The following is a 25,502-nucleotide window of genomic DNA, read 5'->3' as shown; positions in this document are numbered from 1 at the left end:
CATACTTAGCAAATCGAGAACAGTAACTGTAGACAAGATCATGAGCCTGATGGTTGAGGGATAGTAACTGCTGGTGCAAGTCCTGAGGCACTTGTATCTTCTAGCTGATGCCAGCAGTGAGAAAACAGCATTACCTGTTAATCTTTGATGATGGATGCTGCTTTTCTACAGCAACGTTTCATGGAGCTGTGCTCAATGATTGGGAGGGTTTTACCCATGATGTACTGGGTCAATTCACTAACTTTTGTAGGATTTTCCACTTAAAAGCACTGATGTTCCCAGACTAGGCCTAATGCAGCCAGTCAGCACACTTTCCACCACACATCTATAGAAGTTTGCCAAGGTTTTTGATAACATGCTGAATCTCCACAGACTCCTGAGGAAGTAGACCTGCTGTCGTGCTTTCTTTGCAATTATATTTATATGATGGGTCCAGGACAAGTCCTTTGAGATAGTGACACCCAGGAATTTAAAGTTACTGACCTCCACTTCTGATCCTCCAATAAGTACTGGTTCATGGGCCTGTGGTTTCCCTCTCCTGAAGTCTAAATCAGTTCCTTAGTCCTACTGACAGTGAGTGAGCAGTTGTTGTTATTATACTACTCGGCCAAATTTTCAATCTCTCTCCTGTATATTGATTCATCACCACCTTTGATATGGCCCACAACAGTGGTGTCATCAGCAAACTTACATATGGTTTTGGAGCTGTACTTAGTCACACAGTCATAGATGTAAAGTGAGTAGAGCAGGGGACTCTACATTGGACATCATTTCCAGACCCCAGTCAGTTCTTATTGACAAAAGCATCTCCTCTACAATCTCCATCAGCACAGGAACACTACAAAGAGATTGTAGAGGAGATGCTTTTTGTCAATAAGAACTGACTGGGGTCTGGAAATGAGTAAAGCCAAGAACCAATTGCACAAGGGGTATTCAGTGTGGAGTACAGTACTGTCAAAAAAGTCTTAGACATCCTAATTTTTTTGTATAAATGCTGTTTCATTCTGAATTTTTGTCTTCTGAATTACTGTGAGAGTGGAAAAGGGCAAATTTTAAATTTGCAAACATTTGTTTCCTTAAAAAAAACTAGACATCAGAATTTTTTTTGTATCTTTTTAAAGAAAGTAACATATTAAGTAATAGACCACTCTTCAAAGAAAAATATGATTACTTTGCAGGTACATAGCCCAGTGCATGATGAAACAAAGATAAGAAACAGGATGCTGATGATCAATGACATAATGAGTTGAATGAACTAAACTGATTAACTGAAACAGAAACAGGTGGAGAAGGGTGAAAGGCAACCAAGCTGAAAGATGAGAGTGTGGCAGATGTGACAGTTTAACCTTCAAATTCTTGCACTACGGCATGAGTGAGCATAGCAACACACAAGGTGGTCATCTGGCATCAGCAAAATCTCTCCCAAGTAGAAATTTCCTAGCAGACAAGAGTTTCAAGATGTGCTGTCCAAGTTCTTCTGAAGAAGCACGAAGAAAGGGGCAAGGTTGAGGAGCAGTCAATTCAATTCAATCAATTCAGTCAATTGAATTAAAATCAATACAATTCAGTTGCTCGCCATGGAAACTGAGTGCAGCGGACAAGATGTCCTTCTAAATCAAAAGTAGTCCAGCAGTATCAGCTCTGCACTCACAGAAACCTCTAGAACCTAAATCCAGAAAAGTCTTGTCAGAGATGGTCTTCATGGAAGAGTTACTCCCAAAAACCATTCCTCCGATGTGGAAACAAAGCCAAGGGACTCAGCTACCCATAGAAACACAAGAACTGTGTTGCTGAACAATGGCAGCAAGTGGGCTGGCACAGGAAAATAATAACCATAACAGAATCAATGAAAGACCACACCAACTAGGACATTCAACCACTGTGCAAAGACAGAAAGAAAGGAAATAATAAGTAAGGAAGCAAAAGATATTCAGAACTTGAGATAAAGTCTTTGAGAGCGAGTCCACTAGTTCTGGAAACATTTCAATGATGGGCAAGTGAAGTTGAGTGAGGTTATCCCCTTTGGTTCAATAGCCTGATGGTTAAGGAGTGGTAACTATTCTTGAATCTGTTGGTGTGAATCCTGAGGCTCATGTACCATCTTCCTGACGGGAACAGTGAAAAGAGAGTACATCCTGGGTGGTGTGGGTCCCTGATGCTGCTTTCCTGCAACAGCGTTTCATACAGATGTCATTAGGGGGTGTTAAAGTACAGGCCTTCAACAGTTAGTTCATTCAGCAGTTTGGCATACACTATATTGGCCAAAGGGCTTGTTTCTGTGCTCTATTGTTCTAACTCTCTGACTACTGATAGTCTTCAAGTCTCGTGACAGCCCAACCTTGAGTTCAGAAGGTCCAAATACATCTCAGTTAACACTATGGTTGTAAATAGTAACACACTTCAAGACACAGCGTCCCCCCACTACCCTGCTGAAGAAAGACTGTGTCTGCGGGACCATCTGGTGGTTGTTCTCATTAATCTGGTCGTTGTCATTAATGTAGTCAGGGTCAATTGAACCTGCAGAATTGTGTATTCTCAATACTTTTTCCAGGTGGTATTCATTAGAAGTACAGATTCTGCAGCCAAGTTAAGACAGATGCTAATCAGCAAGAAGTTTCCTTTCACCAATCCAACCCGATACTGAAGATATAACAGGGTCACCTTCCCCAATCCCCAAAACTTAACCTGTGCATCTATGCTGCCACCTTCTGGTGGAAATAGCACAAACCTGTGAAAAGAGAGGAGCTCTGGGACCTTGGCTGGATAACTCCAGTATCATCTGGGTTGTCTACGTTGGCTGTACCTCCACCTCTGAGTCAGATGCTCAGTCCATTCATTTTTAATTTTATTATACTTAGTCATAATAGTCTGATACAAGTGAGTAGTTTGTCAGGTAAGTTCAGGGGGCAGTTATGATCTATGGTCATATTCAAACTAAAATAATATCGTGAAATAAAGGGCAGTAGTGAAACTATAATTAAATAAAATACCAGGCAGAGTATTAATGGTCACATATACTCACTTTTCACCCTCAATTTATTCAGACTGAATTTAAAATGCTCCAGCCCTCATGATGGTAATTAACCTTTAGTTAAACCTCTAGATTATCAGCTCAGTAATATGTCTCTACTACCACATTTTGACAAGTTCCACTGCTATAATGCGCATTCCAATTTGGCCATATTACATGCTCATAGCAATTCTGGAGAAAAATCTGCATGAGGAACCTGTAGATCATGAATTAGAACTGTTAATTACAATAACTTACGAATAAGAGTTCAATATTGCTAGAGAAAATTTTTAGGGATAGGATACGTGAGCATTTAGAAGCCCATGCCCTAATAGGGAGAGCAAGCATGGCTTTGTGCATGGCAGTTCATGCTTTACCAACTTGATTTTTTGACAAGGTGATGAGAGAGATTGATGAGGTTAGAGCAATGGATGTTTTCTACATAGATCTTATTAGGGCATCAGACAAGGTCCCTCATGGGAGGCTAATCCAGAGTAAGATGCATAGGGTCCATGGGAAATCGGCTGTTTGGATTCAGAAATGGCTTGTACATAGAAGACAGAGGTTGAAGGGACTTATTCAAGCTGGATGTCTGTAATTAGTGGAATTCCACAGGGATCTGTGCTGGGACCTTTGCGGTTTGTAATGTATATAAATAACCTGGATGAAAATGTAGATGAGTGGGTTAATAAATTTGCAGATGATTGCTAGAGTTGTGGATGATGTAGAAGACTGGCAAATAATAGAGCACAATATAGCTCAGTTGCAGACATGGGCTGAGAAATGGCAGAAGGAGCTTAATTCAGATAAAGGTGAGGTGTTGTACTTTGGTAGGGCAAATGCAAGGAGAAAGTACATTGTTAATGGGAGAGGTCCTCAACGGTGTTGCTGAGCAGAGCGATCTTGGGTTCCAAGTTCATTGCTCCTTGTAAGTGGCTACACAGATCGATAAGGTGGTTAAGGCAGCTTATGGAATGCTTGGTTTTATTACTTGAGGCATTGAGTTCAAAAGTCAGGAAGTTATGTTGGAACTTTATAAAAATCTGGTTCTGCTACATCTGAATCATTGCTAACAGTTCTGGTCACCCCACTATAGGAAGGAACGTTAGGCTTTGGAGAGAGTGCAGAAGAGGTTTACCTGGATGCTGACTGTTTAGAGAGCATGTACCATCACGAGGCTGGATAAACTTGGGTTGTTTTCACCGCAGTGCTGGAAGCTGAGGGGAGATCTGATAGAGGCTTACAAGATTATGAGAGGCATAGATAGAGTGGACAGAGAATATCTGTTTCCCAGGGTTGAAATGTCTAATACCAGAGGGCATGCACTGAAGGTGAGAGGGGGTAGGTTCAAGGGGGATGTGAGGGGCAGAGTTGTGGATGCCTGGAATGCACCGCCTGGTATGGTGGTAGAGGCAATACATCACAGGCTTTTAAGAGACGTTTGGATTGCCACATGGATGTAAGGAAGAAGGAGGGATATGGTCACGGTGTAGGTAGGATAGATTAGTGTTTGGGTGTTTTTGATTTGCTTTTTAGCTGGTTCAGCACAACATTATGGGCCGAATGGCCTGTTCCTGTGTTGTACTCTTCTAAGTGTTGATACTCAGAGGAATTGGGGAAAATTCCTCAAAATCAATAAAAAGGGGGAAAGTGTTACAGGCAATCAATTCTAACCTAAGTTACTCTTCAAAATCTTAAAAACAACATGACAAGAAGCAGAGAGCGCTAAATAAAATTTTATGTCAAAAGTCATCAGAATATGGCAGGCCAATTGGCCTCTTTCTATGCAATTTGATTCTACAAGGTAGAAATTTGGACACTGAGATAAAGTATGTGCTAGAGTGAAGGCTCTTTACTATGGTTATATTTGTTACAGAAAACAGGAAGTCTTTGGCTTCAGAGTTCAGAGTAGCTCCAGCAGTACTTTAAGATTAAGAACAGGCTTCATCATTTTTAAAAATAAACATGTCAGGATAGTGGGCTGACAATACTCTGAATTCAATGTACCATGTCACATGAATTAAAAAATTATTTTAATTTATTGAACTTGAACTTAATATACAAAAGTTACCTTGCAGAAGTGGAAGGCCTTTTAAGGACAGTTCGGTCATAGTTCTCCGGAGTTGATCCCAATCTGTAAAAATTTTGAAACAGGACATTATAGTGATAAAAGATATACATTTGTCAAATTGCTGAAAATATTTTAAGTTTCTGGTGAATTAGCACAGCCATAAACAGAATATTGTTGCCACATCAATGAAGGAAATCTCAATATCAGGACCAGAATTCATTCTTTTTTTTTGCTTTCATACAGATAACGTCAATGGTACAACACTGAAGTAGTAACAAAGATTAAACTTTAAGGATGATTGAAGTCAGCACCTTTAAATTTTAAGCTTTCCCAAACAAAGGAGCTTAGAAGTTTACAGAAACAAAGTTGTTAATGGATCTTAACTTTTGCAACCAAAAATTTGCAAAATAGATCATGATGACAATACTTCCACACAAAAGAAAAAATTGCAAACTTATTATTTTTTTTCCTGTATCAATGTGAGGACGCAAAGTTTGTTTTCTTCCGGTTCTTACTGACTTTCCCCTGGACTGTACAATAAAAGTCCTATTGGTTATTTTTAAATAAAATTGGGTCATGTGTGTGCTCTTCCAGCCATTCCTCCATCCCCAAATCCAACAACACTCTGCTCCAGCACTTGTCAGCTGATGGCTCCAGACTTGCTGATGGTTCTTCAATACTCCGCCCAAAATGTTATGATTTCTGGAGCAAAAGCCAGAAATTTGACTACGAGAAGCAACACTGTTGTACCCATTCATGCCCTATCTGATGTTGTGTACCTTGAGGAGGGTACTGAACCATACCGCAGCATGAAAAGTAGGAAATAAACTGAACGGACAGTAAACACCCATATCCATTGAATATCAATCAGCTCTGCTGCTTCAATAAGTCAAAAGCCAGATTACATCAATAAAATAGAGATGAAGTGCAGTTGTAGAGATAAAACATGGCAAGACTGTAGAATAAATGGTAGGATAAAGAGGCATGGAGATGAACAGATTAATCTTGGAGTGTGCACCCACAAATTCCCGAAGGCAACAAGATTATTTGAATAATGCTGTGAAGCAGCATTCCAGACACTTCATTAACCAAGGAAGGCTTAGAAGACAAGGCAGGGAAATTATCTTGAATTATCCAAATCATGAGTTAGGCTACAGCTCCACATAATTTTGGTCACTACATTCCAGCAATAAAGACAGCACTAAAAAGCTCATGGAGCTACTTACACAAGTGTTGACTGGGAAGGAACAATTGGGCAGTCTGGATTCACTTCTTTTGGAACAGAGTAGGTTGAAGAGAAATTTGCAAGATCTAAATAGAGTGGATAAAGTGCCTAATTGAGCAAAATAGAGACACTAATACTGCAGGCACAGATTTAAGGCAACCAGTAAAAAGAACAGAGTTGAGGAAAATATTTATTTTCCCCACATCAAGTGATCTAAAACTACATGTCTAAAGGATGGTTAAAGAAGAAACCATTATCACATTTAGCTAACACCTGGGCAAATTCCTGATAAGCCGTGAACCGAGAGCTGGGGCATAAAATTATGGTGGAAACACCTTCTCAGCTGGCGTAGAAAGCACGGCAAGGTCAGCCCTTGAGATTTATTCAACACCCTGCCCAAAGCATTTATTTTTCTGTGTCACTGGTGACAAAAAAAAATTAATTATTCTACCAAATGGTAAAACCCAACCTAATGCTCGGGATGGTATACATTATAACGAGCAATTAATTGGTAAAGAGCCAAAAAAACCTAGTGCTCAAGTTTCTGAAGTTCCTGCACTTACAAAACAAGTATTTTGCAGCTTTAGTCTTTTAACAGAATATACAGGATGGATTAGGAGATTTAAATTCAGATTTTGCCACTAGCGGTTAACTGGGTGGATTCCGGAGCTGTGAAGCTTTCTTCTGGAACCCAGTTGCTTTCCCGAGCACTATCTGTACTTTCTAGAAAGTCACAAAAGAGGCATTGCCATGGCTTTCCACTCTCTGAAACCTGCACTGTTTCTCTCCAAACATCCAGACCTTTAACATCTACCAAGAAAATTTGAGAAGAACGCACAGGTATATACAAGAGTTCTAAAGTGAAATGGCTTTTTCTAGTACTTAGACATTGTTAGAGATTGTTAAGCTCTTACCACAAAGAAAAGGATGTCCATTTGAAGACAGCTCATTCATAGTTCTTCAGAGATAATCCTGTTTCTACAAAGGAAAAAAGCTCTGAAATAGTATATTTTACAATGCAAATAGCTATAACCCAAAATTATTTTAAACAACAAAAATATGGACCTAAATAAAAGGTAGAGCACTGCACAAGGAAGGCCTGCTCAAGAATTCGACTTTTACTGTTTGAAATACTCGAACATGTAAAAATAACTAAACTTAATCAATAGCACTTCTCTGGTAAACAATCACAGCAAACAATGGAGAGGAAAGCAAAGGCAAGGCAGAGTGACAGAGCTGGGGTTTGCAAAGGTGAGGCAGAATCGAAGCCAACAGAGGCAAGGCCCCTCCACCAAAACCAAGAGCGAGGAAAGACCCGAGGTTTGATCAATCTAAGCGCCAGGCCAATTTGGAAAGGTCGGGTATGGGCCGAAACACAGCAGCTGGATCCAGGCCCAGAGCCTATCAAAGCCACAGTGCCTGGGTCCTAGAGCAAGGAATGACCCAATGTTTCCACAATGTAAATGCTGGGCTGGATTGAAAAGATAGGTGTTGGAACCAGAGGCAAGAATCAGGCAGTTCTGCACTGAACTAAGGTTGTGGCCTGCTCCAGGTGTCTGTGGACACACTTTTGTGCTGAATGCTATTTGATTACTTTTGTTTGCATGATTTGTTTTGCCCTCTCTGTACATTAGGCTTTTGATGGTTTTCATTTTTAATGAGTTGGTTTGAGGCTGTCTGTAAGGAGATGAATCTCAAGGTTGCAAAATGTATACATACTTCGATAATAAGTGAACTTTGAACCTCCAAGAGAATATCATTGTAAAACTCTTAAGGACATGCTTCAGACCAAAAATAATCCTTTGTATAAATGGACATTTTTATCTTAAAGTCACTCTGCAGTGTTTTATGTTGTTGCCAAGACCATAATACGTCACACAGTAAGGAAGTTCTCATCAAAGCTTTTGTGAATATTCCAGCTCCAGACATTGCAGAGCAACACAACCTGATAGCATGTACATTGATTTCTAATTTCTGATTATTTGTCACCCCTTCACTCTTTTTCCACTTCCCCATTCTGGTTCCCTCTCACCCTTTCTTTCCTCCTCACCAGCTCCCTATTGTTCCCCTCCTCCTTCCCTTTCTCCCATGGTTTACTGTTTTCTCCTATCAGATTCATTCTTCTTCAGCCTTTTACCTCTTCTACCCCAGTTTCTTACTTCATCCCCTCCCTCAGCCACCTTCCCCCTCACTTGATCTCACTTATTACCTGCCTATTTGACTCCTTCGCCTCTGCACAGCTTCTTATTCTGGCTGCTATCCCCTTTCCTTTCCAGGCCTGAGGAAGGGTCTCAGCCAAAATATCAACTGTTTATTCCCCTCCATTAATGTTGCCTGACCTGCTGAGTTCCTCCAGCGTTGTGTGCGTGTTACTGAGGGTTTGTGTCCACAACAACAAACCAGGGCAGAATCAGGACCAGTTTTGATTTCCCCCAAATAAACAACCAACACCCACAGGTAAAATGACTGCCTTATAGGCAGTGGAAAGTGCAGCTATGTAATTACCCCAGAACCAGCACCAATGGGAGACTCAGAAAGATGGAAGCTAGATTTTGTCACTTTGAAACCAAGGACCACTGCTCTTCTGCATGATGGTCAACCCATCCAAAGAACATTTTACACAGAACCAGTGCAATGAGCCAAAAGTTTCCAGCTGAAAGGTCACAATAACTACTGCTACTGAAATGTATTCGAAAACAGGGCAAGATAGATTTCAAATTTTATGAGAAAACCTAACTTCACAACCAGCGTCCTAGAGAAAGGCTGGGAAAGTGCAAGTCAATCCATCCTGATAGACCCCAAAATCCTGCACGTAACATCTATTTATTTCATAATACAAGCCCGAATAATCACTTCTACTAAACCATCTGAATGAATGTTTCAAATGGCAATCACTGTCAAGATAAAAAAAACACCCCCAGCACTTGATCAGAATTAGTTTTATTATCACCAGCATGTGTCATAAAATTTGTTAACTTAGCAGCAGTACAATGCGATACCTAATATAGACAAAAATAAAATTTAAAAAAAAAGAAAAAAGAAGTAAATCAATTACAGATGTATACATGTACATTAAATAGCCAGATTAAACACAGTGCAAAACTGAAATAATATTTTAAAAAGTGATGTAGTGTGTTCAGTGTCCATTTAGGAAACACATGGCAGAGGGGAAGAAGTCTTCTGTACCTCCTTCTTGACAGTAATAGTGAGGAGAGTGCATGTCATAGGCGATGGGGTCCTTAATGATGGTTTTCTGAGGTAACACTCCTTGAAGATGTCTTGGCTACTATGGAAGTACCCAAGATGGAACCTACTAATTTTACAACTCTCTCCTCTTCTGATCCCTCTGTGAGGATTGGTTCGTGTTCCCTCATTTTACCCTTCATGAAGTCCACAATTAGCTCTTTCATCTTACTGACATTGAGTGCAAGATTGCTCCTGCGACACCACTCAACTGCTGGTATACCTCGCTCCTGTACGTCCTCTCATCTCCATTTGAAATTCTATGTAACGCCAAGTTAAGATTTTTACTGCGATGCTGCAGGTATTTCATTTTAGCAGTTCTGTCAGAGGAGTCTGTTCTGCTTTTAGCATGTTTGGGTTTGAGCTAAACACAAGAGGCTCAGTTGTTCATCTTCAGAATGTTGTGTCAGCCAATCAGGATGGTGCAATTGGGAGAGGTGTTTGTGACGGACACTGGTGTGGGTCAAGGTCTTTTAGGCGGGAGATTACTGAGGATGCCGTCCCTGTTGTACAAGGTGCTTTGTACAGATGAATGGCTTCAAGGAGGAAGGACCAATACTCCTGTGGGGGAGTCCATTTGCTCGAGGTGGATTTGAAGCAACATCCAGAAGGTGGTGTGTTTTTTCCACACAGACCATGGGTCCAGCGTGAGTTAAAGACAACTTCAAAATGAACTCCTATTTGTGTGCACATTTGAACTGGGTTAACTATAATGGGCCCTTTTTTACTTTTTTTCCCCCACCAACTGTTCGATAAAACTAACATTTGTAAATATACTTTCTTTGCCGTATCCTGTTTATTTCTTGCCAACAGCTAATTGCACGGGGCGGATCAAGGTTCAGGTGATCAAGACATCCCATCTTCTTGGTTTTGGCGGGACCCAAGTCATACTGACTCCCTAGACATACAGAGTTTGAGAAAGGTGGTTTTCTCACTGCTGAGTCCAGTGGCTGTTAGCAAGGGGCTTACTACCTGCATCTCTAGAAACACTCAGTAAAAAGGGGTTTCATCTACTAACAATGCTGGTTGTATCAGCAGTAAATTTATAGACGGCATTTGAGCTATATCTAACCACAGTCATGGGTATAGAGGGAGTAGAGCAGAGGGATAAGCACACATCCACGGTGTGCCAGTGTTGATAGTCAGCAAGGAGATCCGCACAGATTGTGGTCTTCCAGTTAGGAAATCGAGGATCTAATTGCAGAAGGTGGTACGGTACAGAGGCTCAGATGAGGACAGTAGGTATGATGGTGTTAAACACTGAGTTATAGTCATCGAACAGCATCCTGACATAGGTGTTTGTATTGTCCAGGTGATCCAAGACCGCATGAAAGGCCTTTGACATTGCATCTGCCATAGACCTATTATGGCAATAGGCAAATCGCAGTGGGTCCAGGTCCTTGCTGAGGCAGGAGTTGACTCTAGCCGTAACCAACTCCTCAAAGCATTTCATCATCACAGATATGAGCGTTACTGGACGATAGTCATTATGGCAGCTCATCTTGGGCACTGGCATAGTTGCTGTCTTTTTGAAGCAGGTGGGAACTTCTGACCGCAGGTTGAAAATGTCCTTGAATACTCCCGCCAGTTGGATGGCATAATTCCTCAGAGCCTTACCAGGTACTCTGTTGGGGCCTGCTGCCTCCTGAAAGACAGTCTGACGTTGGCCTCAGAGACAGAAATCCCGGCTGCAGCAGGGATCTTCACAACTATAGTTATGTTCTCCATTTCAAAGCAGGCATAAAAGGTGTTGAGCTCATCTGGTAGTGAAGCATTGCTGCCATTCATTCTATTGGGTTTCACTTGGTGGAAAGTAATGACCTACAAACCCTGCCAGAGTTGATGTGCATCCAAAATCACCTTCAACCTACCTCAGAATTGCCTCTTTGCTCTTGAAATATAGCCCTCTATAAGTCATACCTGGTTTTCTTGTAGACCTGGGTCACCAGACTTAAATGCCACAGATCTAGCCCTCAGCATTCAACAAACCTCCTGGTTCATCCATAGCTTTTGGTTTGGGAACATACAGCAAGTTTTCATGGTCACATACTCATCAACACAGGTTTTAATGAAGTAACAACTGTGGCATACTCATCTAGCTTCGAAGATGAATCCCTGAATACAGTCCAGTCCACCGATTCAAAGCAGTGCTGTAAGTGCTCCTCTGCTTCGCTTGTCCATACATTCTTGGTCTTCACTACTGGTGCTGTAGTCTTCAGTCTCTACCTATACTCAGGGAGTAGAAGTGCAGCCAGGTAGTCAAACTTTCCTAACTGTGGGTGTGGAATAGCACAGAAAGCACTCTTGATGGTAGTGTAACAGTGGTCCAGTGTGATGATAAATACTTTAATTCTGCATCTGAATTCCTCTATTATTGTCACGTCTCACAACTTAAATTAAAAAGTAATTTTTTTCAGTTAATGAAATAAATGAAGTACAGCTGGACTTTACAACTATGCAAATGCTACACAAAAAGACACAGAAGGCTCCCCTGTGAGGATGCTAAGTTTAATGATACAAGCAAAGAAATATAATTCTGGGTTTTCATGATAAAACTGTATAAAACAACAGGCCACAGTGCTGTGTCTACTACAGGATGGCTCTGATAGCACCAGACAGGATGCTGTCTGGGTATGAAATTCAGGCAGAGAGGTTGCCATGAGGATATGAGATGCAGACATTTTAGATGAGAAGGACCAGACGAGAGTGTTTTTCTTTGGATAAATGAGACTGGGTGGGGGATGATACAGTGAGGTATAACAGGCTTCCAGATTAACATAATAGCCACATTCTCCTAAATGCTCATTAAATAAAGTGCATGATTTATCAACTGGTAGGAAGATCTGAAGATTTCACACAAAGGCCTGTGGGGAATGTGAACCTGGCTGAGGAGTGGAGGCAGAAAGACTCAAAGGAGCAACAACACCCAAGTATACTGATCCAAATCCAAGCAGCAGTGGACTAAAGTTGATAGTGTGAGGTAGACGAGAGGGACTCCTTCAGCTCTGCGTGGCAGAGGAAGGAGAAGGGATGAAGGTTAAGTTAGGAGGAGGTGGGTTACTGGGGGTCAGGAGTGTCAGCTGGCAATGTCTGGCAGAGGTGGGGGAGTTGGTAGACACGGGATTGGGTTGGCAGTCTGTAGCTGGGCAGGGGGGCAGAAGGGTGGGTTGGCAGGTTGTGGCATATATGAGGTGGGTAAGTTGGCAGTGAGTAGTTGGGGAGGCGATGAGGTAGGGATGTGGGAGTCAGGGGCTGGATGGGCTGGTAGTGTGTGGCGGGGGTGGGTGGGAACGGAGGGAGAGTGAGGAAGAACTCAGGGATCCATCCCACGCATCTCCACCATCGGTGGTTGGGCCGAAGCCTCTACTCCCGTGCTGAATTGGTGTGAAAAGCTAAGAGGGAGGAAGGTTGGGGAATAAGGGATCGCTGTCTAGTGGAGGGCGGAAGGCCTGTGTTTATTTGGGCGGACGAGGAGAGGGAAGGCTGTGAGGGACATGGGTAGAGGCCTGTGCTACTCTAAGGGAACTGAGGGAGAGGAGGGGTGAGAGGCGGGAGTGGACAGTCACAGCCGCCGCCACATCCGATTTTTTTTGGGGGGGTAGCGGCCAGAACCAGACCGGGTGTTCCTGGGGCCTCTCCTTCCTCCCAGCCGTACCACCGCATTTCTAAACCCAGGACCCGTTTTTCCTACACCTCCTCTCCCTGCGTCTACGACAACATCTTCCCCCCCCACCACCCGGGCTGTTACAACAACATCGCCTTTCGCCCCCCACCCCCACCAGGATCCCGACAACTCCATTTCGGTCCCCCGTCTACACCCCCGCTGTCCAGAACTTTCGACCCCCTCCCCCCCAGACTCACCTCCACGGGGGGTGGGGGGACGCAGGCAAGCGATCGGCGCGGGCGCCTAAACGCCTGAGGATATGCGCAGGCGCGGAGATGGCGAGAAGGACCCAGCTGGTCAGCCGTGACGGCTTGCAGAGGAGGGGCGGGAGCCCGGGTGTGGGCATGGGCGCAGGCGCAGCAGGAAAGGAAGGAGGTGGGACTACGGGCCATGTGACGGTTGTTACGGAAGCTCGGCGGGCAGGGGATGAACGAAGCGCGGAAACGGTGGGAGGTGAAAATGAGCCTGGATAAGACGGAGCTTTGCGACAGTCTGTTATTATGGGTAAGTGTTGGGTAGGAGGGGGTGACGGATTTTGTTTTGGCGTGGGGGGTGGTTTCAGCCCCGTTCTGTGCCGAGTTAGAGGAGGCCACAACTTGTATCGCCATTGCGCCGGTAACCTCCACCTGCCGAGGGCCGGAACGTCCTGTTCCTCCCGCCTCCGTCTGACCCCGGACACCTCCCTGGCCCCACTGCTGTCAAGTTCACACTCTCCATCCCCCACCCTCTGCTACCTTCCTCTCCCCTCAGTACTACCCTCCGTCCCACGCCTGCGGGCTGTGATAGGGGTTAGAGGCTGGAGAGGGCCGTTCGGCCCATAGTGCTGTTCCTAGCCATGAGATCATTGCTGCGGCTGCTTTTCTCCAGTAACCCAGGCCCTTCCATCCCCTATCTGCCGGAGGGGTGGTGGTGGGATTAGGATCCCTTGCATTGTGATCTAGGTGAGGGTCGATGCACCGACATTCTCCCATTTGCCTCTTTCGGAGATACAGGTCGTTATGAAATATCCCACCTCGTTAATGACTTGGAGCAGGGATTTCCACTGAATTCATATTTAAGCAGATTTCTTTTAAAGTCAGCCAAATGGCAGCCGAGTGTGTCCAATAGATCACTGTTGAAAGTTGGTTGACAATCTAACTTGTTTTTCTTTGAATTATATTTTAAATGTTCATTCTGCTTATAAAGTTATGGCTTTATTGCCTTGAACTAGCTTTATTTATCACATATACATTGCTACATCAAAACATACAGGAATTCATTATTTGCTTCAAGGACCAACAGATTCCTAGAATGTGCAAGTTCACAGCCTGCAACTGTTCCCGTGCTTCTGGCACCAACATATCACGTCCATAACTTACTAACCCTTCCTGACCTGTGCATCTTTGGAATGTGGGAGGAAACCATGCTGTCATGGGGAGTTTAGTATATTTATTATTGTCCAGAAAGTTTTCAGAAGGAATGCAACTCTGTTCTGGTGTGCAGCACAAACATTCTAAATTTATGGATTCGTAAAGTGTTTTGCAGTAGTTAGTATTCTGCTTCAAAGCAGTTTATGGAGGCTTGTGGGTGCTGTCTGGAGAGTGCCGACACTGGTTACTCCTGTTGTCCAGTGGGTACTGCCGTAAATTACTCCTGCTGTCTGCCTGGAGAGTGCTGGTGTTGGTTACTCCTGCTGTTCAAAGCAACAACCTCATTAGCATGTCTGTAGTAATAGAGGAATTATAAGGATTTATTTTCTGTAACTTTGTACTTCTTTCTTATCCTAGCTCCAGACATTTCACGTGCCATCACCTTGTGCCACCAAGGAACATCTGACCAGCGGAGTTGCAATCGCCCAGGTTCTTAATCATATGTACGTTAGGTTTTGGTTACATCACAGTTAATGTGAGAGTGTGAATCACTGATGAGCAGTGCTCGTGTTCTTGCATATGGTTTAATTCTGGTTCAGTCACTTGACAACTAGTTACCAGGGTTTAATGATGGTGAAAACTTCAACCAAAGACCAAAGTGGTGGAAGAACTCATCATCAGGCAGCATGCACAAGGAAGAAATTGTCAACACAGCAGATCAGCAAACTGTCATCAAAACTGGAGACGCAAGAAACTGAGCATATATTAAGTTGCAGAAAGGAGAACAGGTGGAGACAGTGGAGGGAAAAATTGTGATGGGGAACAAACCTGTACTTACTACTCTGAATACAGGTTAGAGACAGAAGAAAAAAAGAAAGAAAGGAACTAATTTAAACTGAAATATCCAGCTACATCACTGGAGAGAGAGAGAGAGAGGAAAAGTCTGTTGTCTGAAATGGTTAAATTCAGCCTTGGGCGCTGGGAGCTGCAGCATTTCCATATGGAAGATGAGGTGCTTTTCCTCGAGCTTACAGTGGCCATTGTTGGAAATATACAACACTATCGTTCTGACGAAGGGTCATCGACTGTTTCTCTCTCCAGGGATGCTACCTCACCTACCAGGCTCTTCCTGCATTTCCTGTTTTTTTTCCCCAACCTGTTTTACAATCTGGTAACACTTAACATGTGGCTATAGCAGCTGTATCATGAAAATTTTAAAGTTTAAGTGCAATGTTGACAGCGCTGTCAGCCAGTATGTGGAGCTGGGGCAGAATGTACAGTACATGATGATAGGCTACTTAAAGAGCACAGGAAACAGAACGTAGGCTTGTGAATCCCCAGAAAACTCTGCATAAAGTCAATCTATCCTGCAGCATTGTAGTCACTGTCTGCTCAACAGCAGAATTATCTAATAATCTTCACTCTACATGACTATCATTTTGTTAAACTATACAGACCTGGAATTACTTTTCATACACAAGAGATTCTACAGATGCTGGAAATCTAGAGTAACACACACAAACTCCTGGAGGAACTTAGCAGGTTAGACAGCATCTGTAGATGAATAAACAGATGATTATTCAAGCTGAGATCCTTTATCAAAACTGAAAAGAAAGAAGGATTTCTTCCCCATTTCTTTCCAACCTTGATGAAGGTCCTTTCCACCTGAAACATCAATTGTTTATTCCCCTCCACAGGGGAACTCAGCTGCCTGATCCGCTGCGTTCCTCCAGCATTTTGTGTGTGCTGCTCACAATTTTTCGTATGTAACGTTGAACAGATGCTGTGTATGTAGGGTTAGAGGGAAGTGAATAATTGTATCCCGGTATACAGAGTACATTTTCCTGTATAATTCACCATACTTATACCTAATTTAAAGTAGAAGCATCCATGCCAGCTTCTGGCACTAGTTCTTCCACTATTGAAAGAGTATATTTAGTTTAACGTGGGTAACTGCCATTAGACTGTAATTGTACACAACAGAATTTATAATGAAAACCCTTAATGGAAACTACCACTCCCTGCAGATTTCACTGTAGACCATGAAGTTGACTGAGTTGGAGATATTGTATGTCTGCATTCTTTTATTGTTGGATCTAAATACAGGAACTTCATGCCCAACTGGGAGTGTGTTCGTCAGAGCGATGATTCCAGAAACAGATCACCAACAATTTCTCAGGGATAGTTATAAGAGAAATAAATGCCGGCTGTGCCAGAAATGCCCATATTCCAAGCAGTGAATTGATGTGTCAATAGATGTATATTTCTTTAATGCAAAAGAATGTCACCAAATACAGTACAATAATAGAATCAGATCCTTAGACTTGTTTTAATGATACAGAGTATCACATCTTAAAGTGGAGTTGTTGTCATCAAAAGGCCATTGAAGCCCATTGTGTGGAGGTACTGTTCTGTGGGTTTGGAGGGCAGCACGTTATATTAGTGAGATGAACATCTTCCTTCTCTGTCTGAGTGATAGGGACTATCCAGAGCCATAACAGCAGTTCACTTTGCTGAGGTTTGACAGGTGCATTTTGCTGAGCATAGCTGTTCCATCAATTATGCCCGACGCAATTCCATTACCAAAACAAATCTGTGGAATTCATTGCCATGTCATTGGCGATTTTAAAATGGAGGTTGATAGGTTCTTCATTGGTAAGGGTGGCAAAGGTTACAGGAAAAAGACAGGAGTGTGGGTTTGAGAGAGGTAATAAATCAGCCATGATCAAATGATGAGCAAACTCAATGGGCTGAATAGCCTAATTCTGCTCTCGTGTCTTATGGTCTAAAATATGAATTCTGGTGCAATTTTTCAAAGCTGTAAAACTGTCTGTGCTTCAGTGTTGATACTTCGCACAAGTGATGCTAATGCAAAGTAACACACATCAAAGTTGCTGGTGAACGCAGCAGGCCAGGCAGCATCTCTAGGAAGAGGTGCAGTCGACGGTTCAGGCCGAGTCCTGGCGAAGGGTCTCGGCCCAAAACGTCGACTGTACCTCTTCCTAGAGATGCTGCCTGGCCTGCTGCGTTCACCAGCAACTTTGATGTGTGTTGCTTGAATTTCCAGCATCTTCAGAATTCTTCGTCTAATGCAAAGTAACCATTTTAAAACTGTTCTCTAACTAGAAATGTCAGTCTTGGGTTGCATCCAGTCAAGATATCCAAGTTGCATGCCATCTTGGACAATGTCTCCCATCCACTACATAATGTACTGGGTGGGCACAGGAGTACATTCAGCCAGAGACTCATTCCACCGGGATGCAACACAGAGCGTCATAGGAAGTTATTCCTGCCTGTGGCCATCAAACTTTACAACTCCTCCCTTGCAGGGTCAGATACCCTGAGCCAATAGGCTGGTCCTGGACTTATTTCCTGGTTACTATTTAATTGTTTATGGTTTTATTACTATTAATTATTTATGGTGCAACTGTAATGAAAACCAATTTCCCCCGGGATCAATAAAGTATGACTATGACTATTAACACCATGCGTAGTGGATTACAGCATGTGTAATGACGTGTGGCAGATTACAACATGTGTAATGTCACACTTGACAGACTACAGTGTATTTAGTGGATTAATTTTTTTATGAACATGGTTTAGGAATGTAGTACGTTAGTAGAATATTTCAGAGTTGAATATTTATAATTGACTATAAAACAACGAAGTTCTTTACTTGCTCATGTCTGTAAATACTTCACACTGTTTTCAGTTGGTGTGTTTCTTTCCTTTAGTGATCCCTCCTGGTTTAATGAGGCCTGGTTAGGTCGTATTAAGGAAGACATCGGTGACTGGAGGCTGAAGGTATAGCGGTGAATTAAGAATCATTTTGTTCTTTCATAATGGGAAAAAGTAAAAGGATAATCATGTGTTTTGGGATTTGTCTGCACAAAACACAATGAAAATAGGCTATGGCCATAGAATAACAGGCCATTTACCAACCCAGATTGTCCCATTTTCCTGTGTTTGAGTCATATCCCTCTAAACCCTTCTTACTTGTGTACTTGTCTGAATGTTCTTTTAAATGTTGGTATTGTACCTTCCTCAACCACTTTCTCTGGCAGTTCATTCCATATACCCATCACTCTCTGCATGAAGAGGTTGCCCCTTAAGTCCCTTTTAAGCCTTTCATCTCTCACCTTAGACCTGTGCCCTTCCTTGGGAAAGAGACTGCGCCTTCACCCAATCTATACCCTCGATTCCAAGCAACATTCTCATAAATCTTCTCTGCACACTTTTCCATTTAATAATATCTCTATGATTCTTGGGCTCTCAATCTGCCCTGCAATTCAGTATGATAGCGGCTGATCCACATTTGCTTCACCACCTCTGTTGCGGTTCCCCAAGCCCTCAATTCCTCGGTCTTTCAAATATTTATACATCTGCACTTAAATTGAACATAATGATCTGACCTCCACCACCACTGGACAAAGAATTCTAGAGATTCACTGCCATTTTAGGAAAGAGGTCTCTCTGCACCTCTATTTTAAATGACAGTTCTCTTATATTGTACCTACAGTATGTCCACTTGATCATAAATCTCTCATCAGTGAAGACATCACAACACCTTCCTGCTAACCCCCTTAAGATCTTGTTTTTTTTGAATGAGGTCAGCCCTTATTCTTCTACCTCCAAGGAGTACAGGCCCAGTCTGTCAGATACAGATGCAAATGTGATAAAACAATCCTCTCATCCCAAGAATTACCCAGAATAATCTCTTTCAGGCTGCCTCCAATCCCACTCTATCCTTTCTTAGGTAAGTGTGTTCTGTACTCCAGGTGTGGCCTCACCAACAGCCTATACATCTGGAACAAAATCTCCTTGTTCTTAAACTTCAGCCCCTTTTCTGTAAAGACAATCATGTTTACTCTTTATCTAATTTTTGGACCTGTCTGCTAACGTTTTGTGATAAATCTTCTCGAATACCTGGATCTCTCTGAATTTCACTCACTTGCAGTCTCTCTCCACTTAGATAATAACCTGCCTTCTGATTCCTCTGACTGAAGTAGATTACCTCACAGTCCCCACATCAAACACCACCTGCCAGATCTCACCCAGTTGCTTGCTCCTGTCCCATTATAGGTTAACTCGTCCTCACCCCCTCCTTCTTGTATTTTTGGTAAACTAGGTACAGGCAGGTTTACCAGAGCTGTTGGGAGTGTTTGAAACTAATATGGCAGGAGGATGGGAACCAGGATGATAGAGCTGAGGGTGAGCCAGCAGGTTTACAAGTAGATGATGCATGTAACATGGAACTAAGGAAGAACAAGCCCATGATTTGCAAGACAGAGCAAAGAGTTATATTACCACGAAGGTAAAATTCAAAAGGGCGAAGAATGGAAGACTGAAGGTGCTGTATATAAATGCACATAGCATTCGGAAAAAGGTGGACAAACTCATGGGGCTATTAGAGATTGGTCGGTATGACATGGGCATCACTGAGTTTTGGCTGAAAGAAGGCCATAGTTGGGAGCTTAACATTGAAGGATGTACTTTGTATCTAAAGGACAAACAGGAAGGCATAGACACTCTTGTGGTTCTGTTGGCAAGAAATGGAATTGACTCTTAAAGATGTGACACAGGGTCAGAGAATGTTGAATCTTTGTGGGTGGAGTTAAGAAACAGCAAAGGTTAAAAAATCATTATGGGAATAATATATAGGCCTCCAAATAGTAGCCGAGATGTGGAGTTGAGATTGCAAAGGGAGCTGGAGAAGCCATGTAATAAGGGTAATGATACAATTGTCATGGGGGACTTCAATATGCAGGGGGATTGGGATAATCAGGTTGGTGTCGGATCGCAAGAGAGAGAATTTGTTGAATGACTATGAGGTGGCTTTTTACATCAGTTTGTGCTCGAGTCTACTCAGGGAAAAGCTATCTTAGATTGGGTGTTGTGTAATAACCCAGATCTTATTGGGAAACTTAATATAAAGGAACCCTTAGGAGGCAGTGATTATAATATGATTGAATTCATACTGCAATTTGAGAGGAAGAAGCATAGGTCACATAAATCAGTATCACAAGGGAATTACAGAGGCATGAGAGAGGAGATTGCCCACGTGGATTGGAGGAGGATATTGGTGGGGTTGACGACAGAGCAAAGATGGCTGAAGTTTCTGGGAATAGTTCACAGGATGCAGGATAGATAAGTCCCACAGGAAGAAAAAGTTTTCAGGTGACAGGGATAAGCAACCATGGCTGACAATGGAAGTTAAGCACTGCATAAAAGCCAAGGGCAGAAAAGGCAGCAAAAGTGAGTGGGAAGTTGGATGATTGGAATGCTTTTAAAATCCAACGAAAGGCAACTGAAAATGCTATAGAAAGGGTAATGATGAAATATGAGGGCAAGAGAGCAGGACACGAGAAATTTTTTCAGATATACAAAGAGTAAAAGGAAGGTGAGAGTTGATATTGGACTACAGGAAAATAGTGGTGAGGTAGTAATAGGGGACAAAGAACTGGTAGATGAACTTAATGGGTATTTTGCATCAGTCTTCACTGTGGAAGACACTAGCAGTATGCCAGAGGTCCAGAGTATCAGGAGCATGAGTGACTATCGTTGCTATTACAAAAGAAAAAGTGCTGGGCAGACTCAAAGGTCATAAGGTGGATATGTCAGCTGGACCAGAAGGTCTACATCCAAGTCCTGACAAAGGTTGCTGAAGCAGTAACTTGTGCATTGGCCATGATCTTTCAAGAATCACTTGATTCTGGCATGGTCCTGGCAGACTGGAAGATTGCAAACGTCACTCTACTCTTTAAGAAGGGAGAAATGCGACAAAAACGGTTACTTGGACTCTAATGATAAAATAACTCAAAGTCAGCATGGATTCCGTAAAGGGAAATCTTTTAGAGTTCGTTGATGAAGTAACAAGCAGGGTGGACATAGGAGAGGCAGTGGATGTCATTAACTTGGATTTTCATAAGGTATTTGATAAGGTGCCACACATGAGACTACTTAAGATAAAATCCTATGGCGTTACAGGAAAGATGCAGGATAGAGGAATTGCTGACAGTCAGGGGTAGCGAGTGGAAATAAAGGGGCCTTTTCTGGTTGGCTGCCAGTGATTAGTGGTATTCCTCAGGGTCAGGTTTGGGACCACTACTTTTCACGTTGTTTGTCAATGATTTCGATGATGGAATTGATGGCTTTGTGGCAAAGTTTGTGGATGATACGAAGATAGGTGGAGGGGTAGGTAGTGCTGATGAAGCAATGTGATTGCAGCAGGACTTAAACAAGTTGGAAGAATTGGCAAAAAAAAGTGGCAGATAGAATACAGTGTTGGGAAATGTATGATGATGCATTTTGATGAAAGAAACAATAGTGTGGACTAAATATGGACAAGATTCAAACAGCAGAGGCAGAGGGACTTGGGAGTCCTCGTGCAAGACTCTCAGAAGGTTACAGGTTGAGTGGTAAAGAAGGCAATGAAATGTTGGCATTTATTTCAAGGGGAATAGAATATAAAAGGAAGGGGATAATGCTGAGGCTTTATAAAACATCAGTCAGGCCACACTTAGAGTATTGTCAAACTAACTTCCCCTGGCGTCAATAAAGTATGACTATGACTAGTTTTGGGCCCCGTATCTCAGAAAGGAGGTGTTGTCATTGGAGAGAATCCAGAGAAGCTTCACGAAGATGATTCTGGGAATGAAGGAGTTAACATGAGGAGCATTTGACAGCTTTGGGCCTGTACTCACTGAAATTTAGAAGAACGCAGGGGATCTCACTGAAACCTACCGAACGTTGAAAGGACGAGATTGAGTGGATGTGGAGAAGGTGTTTTCTGTGGTAGGGTTATCCAGAACTACAGGCCACGGCCTCAAAATTGAGGGGTGACCTTTTAGATCAGAGGTAAGGAGGAATTTTGTAAGCCATAGACGGATGAATCTGGGGAATGCTCTGCTACAGACTCTGGTGGAGGCTAAGTCCGTGGGTATATTTAAGGTGGAAGTTGATAAGCTTCCTGATCAATCAGGGCATCAAAGGATATGACGAGAAGGAAGGTGTACGGGGTTGAGTGGGATCCGGGATCAGCCATAATGGAATGGCAGAGCAGACTCAGTGGTCTGGATGGCCTAATTCTGCTCTTATGTCTTATGGTCTTATGTTTTGTTCCCTTTTCGGGGTTATTAATATAAATGGTAAACAACTGTGGACCAAGAACTGGTCCCTGGAGGACTCCAGCATGAGAAGGGCCCATTTATTCAGATTCTCTGTTTTCTATGAGGCAGTCAGTTTTCAAACCATTCTACCACACTTGTCCCCAATAGCTTGGGCTCTTAGTTTGTTCACCAGCTTCCTATGTGGCATCTTGTCAAATGCCTTTTGGAAATCTGAATACACTCCATCTATAGGTTCCCCTCTGTCAACTCTCCCTGTCACATCCTCAAAGAATTTAAGCAAATTTTTCAAACATGATTTACTCTGCATAAACTCTTATTTATTAGTTTTTATTCTATTTGGTTTTCCTGAATGATCCTTCCTGTTATTTGAAGTTAGCCTATCTGTTATCCAAGGGTTATTTGCCCTAGGTATCTGCCATTTTTGCAGTGTGGAGGTGGTATTTACAGTGTTTGCTGTGATGAAAGCTGAAGCAAAGGTTGATATAACATCTGCCATTTCTCTGTTTCCTGTTATTAATTCACCAGTCTCATTGTGAGACCCCACACTTGCCTTAGCCACTTCTTCCTAATTACATACACTGCAAATAATATGGCAACTCTATTGGATTTGATATTACATGCTACTTTTGTCTCAAAATCAATTTTATCCATTCCTTAATATTTTGATGCCTGATCCTAAAACTTCCCAGACCTACTTAATGCCCTAGTTTTCAGTTTAACATTATCCTTGACTTACTTTGATAACTATAGTTTGTGCCTCTTTCTCATGGAATCTCTCTTTCTAATTGGGAAAAATTCCTGTTGAGTGTTATGGACCAGCTGTTTGAAGATTTGACCCTGTTCATCTACTGACCAGTCCATCTTAAATAACTCCATCTATGAACCATGGTAATTGGCCTTATTTAAGATGAAGATGGTGTTTTTGATCCTGTGTTGTTCACCCTCAAACTGCATCAGTAATATTGTGGTCATTGCCTGTGAAGGAATCTTTAACCACAAGATCTCTTATTAATCCTTTCTCATTATTCATGGCTCAATCTAAATTAACCCGTTCCCAGACAGGTTCAATAAGATACTGTTATGAGATTCCACAAATACCTTTTCTGTCATACCCTTGTCTGTTTAGTTCTTCCAATCATCATGTAGATTAAGATTTTGCAAGACAATTTCTGTTCTCTTGAAACAAGCTCTTGGTATTTACCCATTTGTAATGCACCATATCACAGTGTAGAGGTGGTTACTGCAGTTACACCATCTGAGAGAAATTCCAGTTGATCGAAATCAGTGGTTTCCAAACATTTTTGAGTTACCATTCCTCAGATCCCAGACCACATTCCTAGCATTCCCCACTCCCTTTCTGCACATTACATGAAAGCTATAAAGAATTTTGATTTACAATGCACAGTATAAGAAAATAGGAACTGCAAATTCAAAGCAGTGACAAATAATTGCAAAATTATTCAAATCTATTGAAAGTTACAAATAAAATTATTTCCCTAATTATAGTAAAACAATTTTTATCAACAACGTTAGAGTATACATTGGTTGTCTGACTGTTCACTACTTCATTGTTTTTCACCTTTCAATGAGATGGCTGGGTTTGCTGCAGTGATATCAGCTTCTCAACATCAGGCTGATAGTCACTCAGGTGTCTCAAATCCCCCCATTCAGTAATCTGAAGTCTGTTTCATTGTGTTGAAAGAAGTTGGGTGACCGCAGTGAAACCACACTCCAATAAATATGATGTTGGAAAGGCAATAAAGAATATCTTGACCTTTTTCCACAGTGGAGTAGCATTGAAATTTCTTTCTCCAGTCAAAAGTCTTGATATAATTTTTTTGAACCTTGGCTTCAGCTCAGTCATTTTGTAGTGAGATCAGTTCTTCCTCCATCCTTCCTGTTAATGTTTGTGAGGGATTCTGACTGTTTAAATCTCTCACAATGCAGGTAAGCAACTTGAAGAAAATCCTTCAGAGTATGTTGGAGTATTACCATGATGTAAGTACTTCCAAACCCTTATTTTACGATATGGAAAGTAACTTGAAATTTGTATCATTGCGCTGTATGGCTAGATGTTTCAAGTCAATGCTGAAGTTGTTTCAGAAGCCTGTAAAATTCCATGTGGTGACAGGTTGTGAGTCTTGTAAGATTTATTTACTTACCTGGAAGATTTTGGATGCATGTAGACTTTGTGAAGATAGTATGCAATGTATAAACATGATATTTTGCAGATGCTGAAAATCCGAAGAAACACACACAAAATGCTGGAGGAGCTCAGCAGGCTCTAGAGCATCTATGGAGGGGAATAAACAGTGGCTGTTTTGGGCTGAAACGTTAGTTATTTATTCCCCTTCATAATCGCTGACTGACCTGCTGGGTTTCTGCACCATTTTTGTGTTTGCACTGTGATTTGCTGGTATGTATCCTGTGCCATCTATTAAGAAAGAATTTGATTTTTAATCGCAATGCCTATCCTCACGGTGTCTCAATGCCAGTGGGCATTTTAATTTGGTGGTCTATATTATAGCTTCTTTGTGGTGAGCATCTCTAGAACATTAAACAATCTCCGTTATATGAAAGTTGATATTAAGGAGGGATATGTCAAACATGGGCAAGTAGGAGTAGTGAAAATGGGCATCATGACAGCATTAAGCTCATGTCAGAGTGAGCTCTAAGGGCCCATTTCTATGTTTTACCTTTCTGTGATTTAATAAACAGATATATAATGAATAAAGATAAAAGATTACCTTTATTTGTCTCATCTACAACGAAATGTACAGTGAAATGCGTAGCTTTGCATCAGATCAAATC

At 42.1% G+C, this 25,502-nt stretch overlaps 2 protein-coding genes across 5 annotated transcripts in view; one reads left to right on the top strand and one right to left on the bottom strand.

Moving 5' to 3' along the window:
* The window catches only part of LOC134339376 (trichohyalin-like), a 44,723-nt gene extending 31,196 nt beyond the window's left edge, over positions 1-13,527 (bottom strand). Inside the window, exons 1-4 of one of the 3 annotated variants that reach the window (XM_063035821.1) lie at positions 13,411-13,527; positions 11,641-11,775; positions 7,221-7,284; positions 5,082-5,144 (exon numbers count right to left, since the gene is read on the bottom strand). In XM_063035821.1, the coding sequence (XP_062891891.1) occupies positions 5,082-5,144; positions 7,221-7,260 (103 nt within the window). In that variant the 5' untranslated portion in view covers positions 7,261-7,284; positions 11,641-11,775; positions 13,411-13,527. Of the gene's footprint in view, positions 1-5,081; positions 5,145-6,307; positions 6,393-7,220; positions 7,285-11,640; positions 11,776-13,410 lie in introns of all 3 variants that reach the window. The other 2 variants (XM_063035823.1, XM_063035822.1) reach the window with 2 other exon arrangements.
* A 62-nt stretch (positions 13,528-13,589) lies between these two features.
* The window catches only part of LOC134339447 (protein Hook homolog 3-like), a 99,854-nt gene continuing 87,941 nt past the window's right edge, over positions 13,590-25,502 (top strand). For both annotated transcript variants that reach the window (XM_063035966.1, XM_063035965.1), the window contains exons 1-4: positions 13,590-13,717; positions 14,980-15,065; positions 18,297-18,366; positions 24,639-24,689. In XM_063035966.1, coding sequence (XP_062892036.1) covers positions 13,640-13,717; positions 14,980-15,065; positions 18,297-18,366; positions 24,639-24,689 — 285 coding nt within the window. In that variant the 5' untranslated portion in view covers positions 13,590-13,639. The remainder of the gene's footprint in view (positions 13,718-14,979; positions 15,066-18,296; positions 18,367-24,638; positions 24,690-25,502) is intronic.

Source organism: Mobula hypostoma, chromosome 29 (genome assembly GCF_963921235.1).
Source record: "Mobula hypostoma chromosome 29, sMobHyp1.1, whole genome shotgun sequence".
Lineage (NCBI taxonomy): Eukaryota > Metazoa > Chordata > Chondrichthyes > Myliobatiformes > Myliobatidae > Mobula > Mobula hypostoma.
This window is presented reverse-complemented; position numbering and strand designations above follow the sequence as displayed.